The sequence below is a fragment of the Harmonia axyridis genome, chromosome 3 (genome assembly GCF_914767665.1).
Source record: "Harmonia axyridis chromosome 3, icHarAxyr1.1, whole genome shotgun sequence".
NCBI classification, from domain to species: Eukaryota; Metazoa; Arthropoda; class Insecta; order Coleoptera; family Coccinellidae; genus Harmonia; species Harmonia axyridis.
In genome coordinates, this window is record NC_059503.1 from 40,415,562 (window position 1) to 40,430,373 (window position 14,812).

Genomic DNA, 14,812 nt, shown 5'->3' on the forward strand with positions numbered 1-14,812 from the left:
TCTGTTGTAAGCTTTCTTTTGGCATAATTTCTGAACTCAAAGGTTTCCACCGAACGGCTAATGACCCTGGCAGTCGATGCCGAAATATATCTGAAAAAAAAAATCCACCCTTAACAAAGTTATGTTCAATACGTGTAACTAGCGCCTTCTATGAGAGCAGATAAAAAAACAAATCCGTGCAAAAATTTGTTTTTTGTTTTGTTTCCAAAACATATTCAGATAAAATTTCATTACAATGTTGCAAGTAGTTTCGCCAAAATCATCTTTTATCTTGAAAAGGATGGCGTTAAGAACATATTTTATTAAGCAAACCCCAATTATTTTTCAGTATTCTACCTATCCTAGAGACGGGGGTCACCATTTTTTTTATCATCTCGATTGAATCAGTAGTTTTTTGAAATTACAATCAGGAAAACAAAATTCGAAGGGCCATATTTACTGAACCCTTAGATTACTGAACCCTTAGATTGACAACCTTGACCGTGGCATTCGACATCCAAATCCTCTTTTTAGGTTTTTCCGTTAGAGAATTATCGTGTTAAGACCCAGCCCGATGTACTGAAATAAATTCAGCCACGAATTCGTCATCAGTGACTCTATCCTTGTCGTTTTTTAAACCAATTCCAGACATGATATAATCTTCTTTTCGGGAAACGAGCACCCAAATACGCCCCCATCTCATCTCCAAGGTCTATTAATCTTGGGTCATCTCAGAATATCGCGCTATCAGCGGAGTAAACTTGAAATTGGTTCATTCTCGATTCTGCGTCACCGTTATGTCAGAAACAATATCTAATCATTCTAATCGATAGATACGTTAGTATTTCTAGACACTTTAATTATGCCTGAGATAGTTTCTATCATTAGATTAATTAATAGATTTCAAATTAGAACTCATAGGATGTTGGCTAAATTTTTGATCTGGGATATTTTACATAGTAAATAGGTTAATATATTTATTTTTACTTTAGGTCTGATAAACAGACTTATCTTTTGCATTTCAAATATTAGTCTAACAAGAATCTTAAATCTTAATAGTAGGTCATTTGCAAAAATAATCAATTTGAAGAACCATAGATAACATGTAGGTAATGATTATCTGTGCAACTGTTACACAGCTGATTGCGATAACAATACTAACAATAGTAATTTATTTCCCCATGATTGGATTGGTCGAGTTGAAAAATAAACAAAGAGCTAGTGTATGAAGAAAACTGGTAATATTACAATAAATTATCCAGTCCGAAAAAGTCGGCTGTGATGAAATTTCATTTCATTTTACTTGTGGCACAGTAATACTCTTAAAATGAATAAGATTCTGTTGTTGATATCTGTGTTTCTTACTTATTGTTGGGGAGACGATGAATTGATATCTGTTGTTGTCGTAAGTATCTCAAATTTTTATTTTTTCTTGTTAAACGTCTTACTTTTTGTAGATATTCAGACATGGAGCCCGAACTCCTATTGATCCATACCCTAATGACCCCTACAAAAATTCATCGTTTTGGCCTGCAGGATTTGGACAATTAACTAATGTAAGTTTCTTAGATTTTTATACTCATAATAATCTACAAAAACTGAAAAATCAAAAATTTTTATAAGTATGAATTTTATTCTTTAGTTGTTATACAAACTCATGTTTGTTGTTATACATACTCCTGTCCAGGTCCATTATATTATGTTGAGATCTTGAACCATTTGCCCCTATCTAATTTGAATTTTTTTTCTGTTAAGATATCATCTCAATCAATTTGCAATATTTTGCCTCGCAGTTTCAAACTTTTAAGTATACACAAATCCACGAATTTTTTTTTTTCAATACCTAGCATTTGATTTTCTTTTTAAATACAAAGAAATAACGCTTGATATCATGATGAAATTACTTGGTTTTGTAAAAAAAAAGGTATCCAGTAGTCTTTTTTCTGGCAATGTATCAACGTGAAATTACTCTAGGGTCTCAATGTTAGGAGCAAAAAGTTATCTCACATCCAAAAACTGTAATAGGCCTAAAATCTTTAATTTGATAGTAGTAAAGGTTTCTCCAATATAATTCTTTAGAACCACCTATATTAAAAGCATTTAGATCTTCAAGAACAATCACATCACCATCAATCCAGTCTATAATTCCATAATTCAATTGTTATTGAGAATACAGAACATTTAAGTACTTCAATCAAATTTAAATATTCCTTCTGACATTTGAAAATCAAAGAAACCTACATTCCTCTCAATATTTTTTATTTGTATCTGTGATTAAAAAGTCTGAGATATTGAAAATATGAGTCACAATAATCAGAATGAGTTTATAATATCTAAGACATCACTAAATTCTAAAATACTGTCATTTGTGGCAGTATGGCACTCATACATATACGTTCACTTTACATTCCACTTATACACTTTTTGCGCTTACCCTTGAATTAATTGTTGTGGAAATAAGTTATATTTGTGAGATAATTAAATGGAACACAACTTATGTTTTTGTTATATATTTTTTTGAAAAATATATAGGAAATCTCAAATTTATTCTTTGTTAACAAATTATTGAATTACAGATGTTTCAGATACCTTTTCCTCATCATTTTTCTGTGTTCATACATACATTCAGCTGATAATTATAGAACTTAAATGATAATTGATTGTGTGAAAAGTCCTATAAAATCTAAGATTGGACTTTTTAATATTCATGAAACATAAAAGTTTTGTGTTATTTCCTAACTAAATGTTAGGTGGGGACCTTTGATTTAGAATACAACCTCTGAATTTCTATGCATGCATTTCTAATTCGCAGGTCAGGTTGAAAATAGTTATTCATAATACAAGTGAAGAAGGCATTGATATTCTTCCACAAGTTCAAAATTCATAAACGAGCCACGAAGTGGTGAGTTTTGGAATGTACGAGTGGTAAATATAGCCTTCTGTACAAGTATTATACATATATTATTTACTCTGATTCACTGAATTTTCTTTGAAATTCATGAAATATTTCCATCAATTTTATTTAGTTATTTTTGCATTGAAAAATCTGGGTTGGCAGAACAGTTTTCTGTTACCCCAATTTGACAGATAATAAATAAATCCGGATATTTCCGAGTATCCACATACATAAAATATAACCATGAAATATTTGCTAATCAGCGATATTCTACCACGATTTTGTTCTACATGATGTGGGAGAATGAACTGATTAGCTATATTATTAGAGAAAGAAATCTTCTGATTTAGGGGGTTGGTCCAACACTGAAGGGTTCAACTAGACAGTACTGTGCCTGAACTGACGGTGGAAAAATATACACAGAATATAACAGGTTCTCCTCCAAAAGCACTGAGCTAATCAGGTTTAGAAGGGTGAGGTATAAAATTTTAGAAAAAACCCTGACTTGGCGGTAGTGAATAATTATGTTATTGATCAATATCGGTATGAATTTTCTATGATTCTGGCGCCACTATCAAGACGAAATTTTGTACGAAGTTTGAAATTGTTAGTATTCATTTACCATATAATTTGCAAAATCTCTACCCGCTCTCTTTTCAAGGAAGTATTGTGAAATTTTTTCGAAATTCTTGTTAAATTTTTCCTGGTTCTGGTTACGTGATAATCATCAAATTAGATGTGAAGCTTGAAATTACTATTGCACATCATAATGGAACATTTCATTTCGATTGAATTTCTATGGTCCATTTATATTGAAAGTGCCTTTACGTTACAAAACTTTTTCTAGCATCGTTGCCATACTGGATTTTATCCTTAATTTACCATAAGATCAACATCAACAATTAGTTTAACAAATATTCTCACGCTTCGAGTTTTAGAAAATTTTATTGTTCTGATAAGATTGATTCGAAGAACTTACTATTTATTACGATTGAAAATGAAATTAGCAAACCAAACCAATTTTGAAAGAATACAATGAATACTGATTTAACTCGATCTTCACTTGATAGAAATTCGTTTTAAATCCAAAATAAAATGACAGTTATGGTGGGTTTATGTACCATTCCTAAGAACTAATGGTGGACCTAAGAACTAATGACTAAAAACTATGAACTAAGAACTAAATCTAAGAATTCAGTGGCGTTTATGCACTCTCTTGTTAGTTCTTAGTTGAGACATGCGCACGTGCTCAAACTACTTTCTATTTGTTCTATACTTTGATGTTTGACATTTTTTTTCAATTACACCTAATACTTTTCATCGATAAACACGAATGAAGAACATATAATGATAGAAACTGGTACTCGTTAATATTGAAATTCTATGCGGCGCATGCGCACTTCTATATTTTATCTGAGCCCTTAGTTCTTAGCATCGTGATAGACTAGAAGGAGGCGCTATGAGCAGTTATCGTGCCAGAAGAAGTGTGTCCACTAGGCAGGGCTAATTCTATTACTAGAGAGGGGGAAAGATCAGGGTCGAATTAAGAAAACTTTCACGAAGGAATACGAAAATAAACCGTGTTCATCACTTTTTAAACAGTCCAAGCATTGTTCACAAACAAGTTTTTGTTTCAAATAATATACAACATATCCTGCCATATAAATTTTAATATATTTAGACTATGGTGAAGATGGATATGCAGTTATGCAAAACTTGTGAATACGGATCTGTTCACTACTATGAAATGTTATTGGTCAAAAGTCAACTGAGATCTATATCCAAAATGGCGTACTGGTACCGCTTTAAGTCACGTGATGTCGACTCCTTCTCTATTCTATCTCGATGGTTCCTAGTTAAAAGTTGGCCTGCTAGTGTTAGTTCTTAGGCAACGTGCATAAACGCCCTTATTAATTTGTTAGCGTTCAATTCTTATTTCTTAGGTTTAGTCTTAGTTCTTAGAACTGGTGCATAAACCCATCATTATTATATTTCTGCTCTTTGAAAAAGTGTCAACTGTCATATAATATCTAAGTCATCACTGTCATGGTGAGTTTATGCATCCTACCTAAGAACTAAGACTGAACCTAAGAACTAACAACTAAGAATTGAACGCTAACAAATCAATGAGGGCATTTATGCACCTTACCTAAGGCCTTAGGTAAAATATAGAATTTCAATATTAACGAGTACCAGTTTCTATCATTTTATGTTCCGTTATTCTTGTTTATCGATGAAAAGTATTAGGTGTATCTGAAAAAATTAAATTTAATTTTAATAGAAAGTAATTCGAGCACGTGTGCATGCCTTAACTAAGAACTAACAAGAGAGTGCATAAACGCCACTGTTTATGTTTAGTTTTTAGTTCGTAGTTCTTAGTTCTTAAGAATGGTGCATAAACCATAGACTTATTATCCTTTTGATACGTCTATGGCATAAACCCACCATCACTGTGATTACAATCAGAAATACACATTGGCACTCGTGAGTAATATCATAAGGGCATCTAATTATTCCGAAAAAAATCGAAAAAACACATTGCTGATATTTTAACAAGAAGCATAAGTGCTGGTTGCAACAAAAATCCGAGTCGGAGATTTTTGCATCAGCACAAACGATTTTTGTTGAAACAAATATCATTTTGCATTGTATTTTTTCGATTTTTTCATAGAAAAAATTCCATGTTCGAATGGTATTCGACAAGACTATATTTTATGAGATCATAGTTATCAAAGTTATTGTAATTTTTTATGACAACAACTGTCAAGTGTTGCCGCGGGTAAACTCAAAAAACTGCTGACAGGTGCTGTCATACAGTTTTTTCCATCTAGAAACCATTTATAATTCAAAATTGAGCGTTTGTGATTGGTAGAATTTATATTCTGTATGAATTTAAATTTTTTCGCCTTATCATAATTGTTTATCTTTTTTTGGTCAATTACGAGAAGGCTTTTCACTCTCCACGGCAGATTCGGAAGGATTTCCGCTTCTGATGATATTGATATTCAGTATAAATTTCAAAATTGCTTTTAATCGTCAGATCGAAATCAATTTATTAGTTTCAAAAGGAGAATTTTGACACCCTTTGACAAGGTCGAAGAGATTTTCGCTTATAACGTCGATTTATTATATTCATGTTCTGTATGATTTTCACATTAGTTTTTCTTATTTCTTTATTTATTTGGTATTAAATTCAAGAAGAATTTTTACCCTCTTCAACAGCACCAGATGGATTTTCGCTCCAAACGTATATTCCGGATGGTGATATTGATATTCTCTATGAATTTCAAGTTGGCTTTTCATTGTCTCCATATCGAAATCGATCCATTTGTTTGTTGGAATTGATTTCGAGGCAAATTTTCACCCCTTTCGCAGGGGTTGAAGGTCTTCGCTTATTAAGTAAAATTCTGAATGAATATCAAGTAGGCTTTCATATCGAAATTGGGAAATTGTTTTTTGGGTTGAATTTCTAAAGGCCAATTTTCACCCCATTTGATTTATACTTATAAAGAATATCTTTATGGTGATATTGATATTTTGCATGAATTCGAAGTTTAATACTAAAATTTATAGTTTTTAGTTCATAAATTATACTTATTACTTCCGATATACACAGCATTTTGTGTTATATTCATTCAACAGAATGATTTATTCATAACATGAATGTCTTTTGATAACGCCCGCCTGATAACCCATTTTACAACGCAACTGATCGTTCGGTAATCTTCGGAAACTGAAAAAAGCCTTCAATCCAAAGATGTTTCAGTAGTGAAACATCTTTGCTTCTCTCCCATGGTTAGACAACAATTAATATTTAGACAGAAGTCTAAATAAATCCAACGAGCATCAAGTGCAAGACGCAGTGGCGGCTCGTGGGTAAAAAGAAGTCGGTGTTCTGACCTCAAATTGAAATGTTTCGATTCAATATAATGAGATCATGGGTAGAGTCAACACAGCATAACATTTAACTATTTAGGTATTCAATCAATGGACTGAAATATAACAAGGGTGCAACTTATAGAAGATATTTTCTGGAACAGATACATATTCAAAAAGTATATCATGTTGGGCAGAGCATGTTGAACATGGGGCCGTATTCATAAAAAAAAGGTTATGCTTATACTTGCAGAATATAAAGGAAATCCTTCAGCTCGCATTCATAATACATATTCCGAGTAAAACCTTATACTAATAGAGTATGAGCATATCCTTCACGAAAAGTATTTGGTTATTTATAATACTAATAATAATTATTTATTTTACTCTAAATGAAAAGGATATCCTTCAATAATTTCGAGTGTGGTCAGTAGCAGACTCAGTCGTATAGTGATCAGTTGTGGCGATGGCAGATGTTGGAAACATGGAACTGAGAGAGATTAAACACTACAAAGAGCGTTTATCAACACCTGTTCGTGATTACAAAGAATTATATCGGTTTCAAGAGGAAAATGTGCAATGGTTTGCTAACAGATTTTTGGGAATAAATAATGCTGAAACTCGAGGAGGTGCGTTTTCATCCGTCCTAAAAAATGCAGATATGTTTACGCTATCTCAGTGATCCTGGGTATCAGAAAGGCATTGGTCAAGAACTGGGTGTAAGTCAAGCTACAGTATCTCGTACAGTGACTGCCGTAATTGACAGCATGGTGGCGCAATCAAATTACTGGATAAAGTTTCCGTCTACGAACAATGCACTTATGGATGCCAAACAGTTATGGCAAAGTAAATATAGGTTTTCAACAGCAATTGGCGTAGTTGACTGTACCCACGTAGGAATTCTGAAACCAAATCGCCATGGTGATGAGTATGTCAACCGGAAAGGTTATCCTACACTGAATGTGCAAGCCACTTGTAATGCAAGAGAAATTTTCACTAGTACCGACGTTAGTTGGCCTGGTTCGGTCCACGATTCAAGAATATGGAGAAATTCACAAATAAGGGTTCAATTACAAAATATTCATTCTGAAACCCCGCTCCAGGTGCTGAACTAAATTATAATAAACTTTTGAAAAAAGAGAGAGTGATAATTGAACGTGTTTTGGTCAACTGAAACGTCGATTTCCTATTATGCAACATTGTTGCCTGTATTGTGCTTCATAACGTGGCAAAAATTCTGAAAGATATCGATTTTGCAGCACCTGAAGAAGAAGTGCCAGAAGAAGATCACACAGAGTCACAAGCCAACATGCCAACAACCATTTACTTATTCTTGGAGGATATTCTTGCAAGTATTAGGTTATCATTATGAATACGAAAAAAAGGAAATGCTTATACTCTTACCTTTTTCTTCAATTCAAATACTTATACTTACAAGGATATACTTTAGTTTTATGAATACGGTCCATCATGTTACGAACACAGAAAAATGTATATAGCATAGAATTGTTCTTCCTCCTATACCCTCTCTCAATTCTAGAATACATGACACTTATTTACAAATAGTCATACCCATATAATTTCTAAATTCATTAAATTTTACACTGTTCAGGCTTTTAGTAAGAATGTTGGCTATTTGATTCTCTCTGAACAAATATATTCAATACGTGAAATCTCATATCTATAAGTTTAGTCCTCTTTGGTTCAAGAGTACTACTTATATGGATACCAGATTGATTATCTTCCATTATCGTTATTGGAAAAATCACTTTATCTAGGAGCTCTTGTAAAAGCTGCCATTCACATCATACAAGCTGATATAGAGCAGCATACTTTGCCTCGCAGGTTGAATTTGCAACCCTAGGTTGTTTTTTCGAACATCAATATAATATAATGGAGTTCTTTTTCAAGACTTCATTAAAAGACCTGACACAGTTTTCCTGTCATTGACATCTGATGCAAAGTCCGAATCAGCATATGAAATTAATTTAATACCGGAATCGACACTTTCAACAAACCAAATCTTCAGTACCAGCTAGATATCTCGAAACATTTCTTAACTGTTTCAAATTATCGTAACAATTCTGATCTACCAAAATAAGCAACAGAAAAACAAATATCAGGTCGTTTACTCAACATTAGGTACATTAAACTGGCTGCAAGTTATCTATATTTTAGTTCTTCAGAGAGATTAACAGCAGTATTCTTCTTCAAATTCAAATTAGCTAATTTAAAATTTTCCATTTGAAAATGTTTCAGCAAATTTAAAAAAAGTCTTCTGAGAAATTTTGAATCTCTTCTGAGATAATTTCAACGTTTTAACATCTTTCTGAATTTCTATACCAAGGAATGTAAAATTGTCATCAGGTATAATTTTGAAATCAAAAGAATCCATCAAATATTTAACATCTTCTTCATTATTTGAGGCTATTATATCGTCTACCCAAATCAAAATAAAGCTATAAAGATTTTAATATAGACAAAGATCTGTTTTGGATCTTTTAAATTTCGATTTAGATAATTTTTCTGTCCTTGAATCATTGAAACCTTTCGGACTTTGTTTTCGTTCGTACAGTGCCTTAACTAATTTACAAACTTTATCTTCTGCACTTTCAAATCACATGGCGGTTTCATAGGAACTACATCATGTAATTGACTCGAGAAAAATGCAGAATAAATATCAAATTGTAACAGCTTCATTTAATGTTGTACAGCTAATGATAATATTGCTCTTTACGTGAACACATTATAATAATAATAATAATAGGAATTTATTCCCAAAAACAGATTCAATTCTATTTCACTAGAATATTATAACATAGGCACACATTAACAAAGGGGCAATGAACATTTAGATCTCATTTTGCAAGGAATTCTTGAACAGTATAGGGTTTCATATCTATAAGCTTGTAATTCTTTAGGTATCTTATTGAAAAATGTGATGCACATGTTTTCGACATTCCTTTCAGTGAGTGTAAGAGAGTGTGTGGGATAATGTAACGTAACCGGGTAACCTTATTGTTGAACGCGCATCGCCTTCAAAACGTATTTTTTACTAAATTACATACAAAATGCCTAAAGCTCATGCCCCAGAGTTAAAAAGGTTTATGGACAAAAAAATGTCCCTTCAACTAAACGGGGGAAGATCTATATCAGGAATACTCAGAGGATTTGACCCCTTCATGAATCTCGTAATTGATGAAACAGTAGAAGAATGTAAAGATAGATCTAAAAACAACATTGGGATGGTGGTTGTTCGTGGAAATAGCATTATTATGTTAGAAGCTTTGGACCGACTCTAGTAAATAAGTTTTATGTATGTGAATCTGCCTTATTTTAATGAAAATTACTAAGTGTAACTGATGGAAGTCTACGTCTGTTATTATTTGTATTCTCGTGTTGTTTGAAATAATCATGTCTTTTTTGGTGGAAAAACAAAAGGTATCTAAAGATGTAAAGGCTGGCTGAAGTTAAGATGTTATTCTTCCTGAAGAAACCTCTGCATGATTGTCGATATGGTAATCATAAATGATTCTTATAGCGGACTTTTGTATTACAAAGATCCGTTCAATACCAGAACAACCTCCCCAAGAAATTATTCCATAATTCAAGTGTGCTTGAAAGTTGGCGAAATAAACACCTGAAATGAATATATGACCGATGTTAATTTTTGTTTGAGCCTTGTTAGATGTTCACCCCAGTTCAGAAAACTATTCAAAGTAATTCCGAGATATTTAGTGCTAGCCGATATCTGAATGTTGTGACATAGTAAACGCAATGAAGTTGGGTCATTAGGCTTTTTGGACGCAGAAAAAATCATGCACTCGGTTGTGTTAATTTTCAGACCATTTTTCAGCCACCACTCGGATACCGCCATTGCTGCTGATTTTGAACATGAATTTGCAGAGTTAATATTTTTCTCGGAAGCAATGATGTTCGTGTCATCTGCGATCATGATAACCAATACACTATCCTGTAACACAAGTGGAAGGTCATTTATATAAAGGGTGTTTCATTGGTAAATGTACATACGTTAACCTGAGGTAGAGCTACCCTAGACGAGTCGAAAAAACCTATATATGATCGGTCCAATCTTCCTCATAGCCTAGATATAGGGTGGTTTATGAATTCACCAATATTTTCAATTCCTTATAACTTTTGAACCACCCGGTATATTCGATTGGTGTTTGGAACGTACAATTCACTCTATTAGGTCCATCGATTAATCTTTGAACTAATTAAAAATATCAGGTCCGTATTAGAAAAATATGGGACAAAAGATTTTTTCAATTTAATCTCATTGTACGATTTTTCTGTGAAGGTGTGAAATTCCACCATTGAACTAAATTTTTGGCCTAAATTTTCGATGAGTTGAATGACGTGCGGGACATTAAAATCTACTGATCCCCATAGAAAAATGTCTGTCTCTTTCCGAATATATCCATCAAATGCCAATATTCAACTATACAGGGTGATGAATCTCAGCTTGTTAAATGTCCCATATTTTACACTGTTCAACAATTGCTAGGGATCACTTATGAACTTCTCTTCATTTGTATTTTTTTCAAGTTATCTTGTGAATATCTGTACATTATATGTTCTCTAAGGAAAAAGTAGGATGTTTTGAGTTGATTATATCAAAGTCTTCCTCACTTCATCGGCTCTTGTTCACAAAATCGATTATTATCTGTAGGCTGTTACAGGTGGAGTGAAAAGCAATGTGGTATTTGTTATTAAATCTGTTTTTTTCTCTCGTTCAAACACATAAGGTGACAATAATTGAAGAAATGAGAACAATATCAGCTTATCAGTCATGCCGAGAAGACGTTTGGCTCCTGTGCAACTGGACCAAATCATACGGTGGATACAGGAAGGTTTGTCCCAGCGAGAAGTGTCCCGGCGGTTGAATGTTTCACAAAGTGTCGTGAGTCGGGCTTGGAATAGGTTCATCCAAAACGACTCAAAATTTGAATAGGGAACACCGGGTTCATCGACGGCAATGGGCTGAGGAGCACCGCAATTGGACACTTGAAGATTGGAGCCGATGTTTATTTACGGATGAGTCTAGATTTCGTTTGGTCAACTCCGATGGACGTATTCTTGCTTGGAGGGAAAGAGGTCGAAGGTATGCAGAACAGTTTATGGTACCCACAACAGCTTATGGCGGAGGTTCTATATGTGTATGGGGAGGCATTTGTTTGAACCAAGCACAGAGTTGGTTGTTCTGCAGAACACCACCATGACCAGCCAGAGATATCACGATATGATTATTGAACCCATAATTGTTCCGTTTGCGGCTGCCGTGGGCGAGAATTTCATTTTAATTGACGATAATGCCCGTCCACACCGTAGTCATCTGGTTAATGAAGCGCTAGAAAATCATGCTATTGATAGGATGGACTGGCCAGCTCGCTCTCCAGACATGAATTGCATCGAACATGTCTGGTCTGAGATGTCTAGACAATTGTCAACCTTAGAACAACCGATCAATAACCTGGAGGACCTTTCTAACACTTTACGGGATATTTGGACGAATTTGCCCCAAAATTTTATAAATCGTTTGATCGAAAGTATGCCTCGTAGGGTAGAATGCTTGAGACGAGCTCGTGGAAGACCAACTACGTACTAGCTTAACCGAAACTTCAGCCTTCTTGTGGTTTCATCATAAAATTTTTATGTTATTCAAACACAAAATTTTGAGTGTTCCTAATAAAGTCTTTTTTTCTCTCCAACTTTCCATTTTTTCATTCTTTTCTCAAGTGAACCATATTATCAACTGAAAATACTCTGATATCTGACTAAATTTATAATCTTGGAGTGAATATTTCAGAAATAAATTTAGAACAAGTAAGTGATCCCTATCAATTGTTGAGCAGTGTAGTTGCAACTTTCTTGAACGTGAAGATAACTTTCCATTTCGATCTTCACGAGATATCAAAGCATGAGCAGTACAACCAAAAATGTGTATTTTTCCCAGATCAGGCTTGTGTCCGTACCAAAGTCATCAGGTGTTCTTCTTAGTGTATGATTTAATAGATATGTACCTGCTTCCCCCCACATCATCTTTAGCAATTTCATTATGTTGAGGATTGCGTGGAATGGTATTCACCAGCTCAATTCCTTTCTCAGTGCAGAAGTCTCTTATTCTCATCGACACAAACTCTCCTCCATTATCGCATCGAATCTTAGATATCCTTGTACTGAACATGACCTCAGTCATTGCAACATATTTTCTCGGGCATGGCTCAACTTCTCTTTCCTTCTTCGTCATCTTCTTCATACCCATCATGTGTTGGAGGAGTAATTTTGCCGCAACCGTCGGACGAAATGGATTCAAGTATTCTTCTTCGCTTTCTTTCCTCTAGTAAATGCTTCAAGAACTTTCGGTTTGTCTATTTACCCTTTAAACATATTTCACAAACACCATCTACAGCCTTTACTTATTGGTAGTTAATCATGATTAAAACAAGTTTTATAATTTCTATTTCAGTTGATGTGATCAGGTTGGAATTTTGTACGTAGTTTAAGTTATTTGTTATTTTATATCAAAACCCAGAATCTCAATTCCGTCAAGTTTTGCAGTAACGAAAATATTGCGTAGTTTTTTTTCGATATTCTTATTTGTCATTCTACATCCAAATCTAGATCAATTCTGCAGTTTGGAAATTCAAAAGATAACATAATTTCAAACACTCATATTAACGTATTTTTCTCTTGACATATGCATCGAAGAATGTAATCTAAGATTTTTCTTTAACCTTACAATGTGAGACCATTCCCAGCCCAAAATTCGAAAATTACATACATTGTGATGAAATACTACAGCATTTGACATGATATAATTAAATAACAATTCAATTGAAAATTAAATTATTATTATTCTATTATATCATGCCGATATTGAATAACATTTAATTTTTCAGTCAAAATATCTGACCTTTTTCTTATTTGCAGGAGGGGAAAAAACAACATTTTGAGCTTGGACAGTGGATTAGGCAGCGATATTCGAATTTTATGCCACCTGTTTACTCAGAAAGGGATATTTATGTTCGTTCAACAGACGTAGATCGTACACTTATGTCAGCAGAAGCAAATTTAGCTGGTTTTTATCCACCTCAAAAGGAATTTCAATCAAATTTAACATGGCAACCTATACCTGTGCACACAGTTGAAGAAACTGAAGATGAAATACTATCCATGAAGAAACCATGTCCAAAGTATAATAAGATGCTAGGAGAATTATTCAATCAACAATTCTTTCTGAATATTTCCCACAAATATCATGAGTTATATGCTTATTTGACTAATAAAACTGGAGCATTAGTTAATACTCCAGATTCTGTTGAATATGTTTATAATACTCTAACAATCGAACAAAGTTACAATTTTACACTTCCAAGTTGGACTAACAAAGTATTCCCTGAAAAAATGGAATATCTTGCATCCCTCTCTTTTGCTGTAGAAGCTTATACTCCACAACTAGCTAGACTGAAAACAGGACCGTTATTCAATTTAATAACTGAGCATTTCAAAAATATGACTTCATATTCCTATGAGCATCATAATCATTCCACTGAAAATAAATGGAATAGAAAATTTCTCATGCTTTCGGCACATGATACAACAATAGCAAATGTTCTCAATTCAATGGGGCTGTTCGATATGCATTGTCCACCATTTGCAGCTACCATTATATTTGAACAGAGGAAACGTACTAATAATAGTACTTACCTCAATTTATTTTACAAAAATTCTAGTAATCCAATTCAATTGTGTTTGAAAGGTTGTGAATTAGATTGTGATTTAAAAACATTTATCGAAATTATGAAACCAATCATTGTAAATCCTGAAACATGGAGAAATGAATGTGAACTTAGCTGGTTTGATTATAGTGGATCTCTACTATTTTCATTTTGTAGTTTAATATTGATCTCATTAGTATTAATTTGTGCCATAAAATGCTTGATAATTGAAAAAAAAATTAATAGATCAATGTATGAACAAATATCAAGTGAAGATGATTTTATTGTGAACAATAAAATATAGAAAACAAAAACTGCA

General features: G+C 33.4%; 1 protein-coding gene across 1 annotated transcript; it reads left to right on the plus strand.

Moving 5' to 3' along the window:
* Positions 1-1,080: 1,080 nt before the first annotated feature.
* On the plus strand, positions 1,081-14,812 carry LOC123674734 (prostatic acid phosphatase-like). Its single transcript, XM_045609791.1, has 3 exons — positions 1,081-1,384; positions 1,437-1,535; positions 13,706-14,812. The coding sequence occupies exons 1-3, from the start codon at positions 1,307-1,309 to the stop codon at positions 14,795-14,797; spliced, it is 1,269 nt and encodes a 422-aa protein (XP_045465747.1). The 5' UTR covers positions 1,081-1,306; the 3' UTR covers positions 14,798-14,812.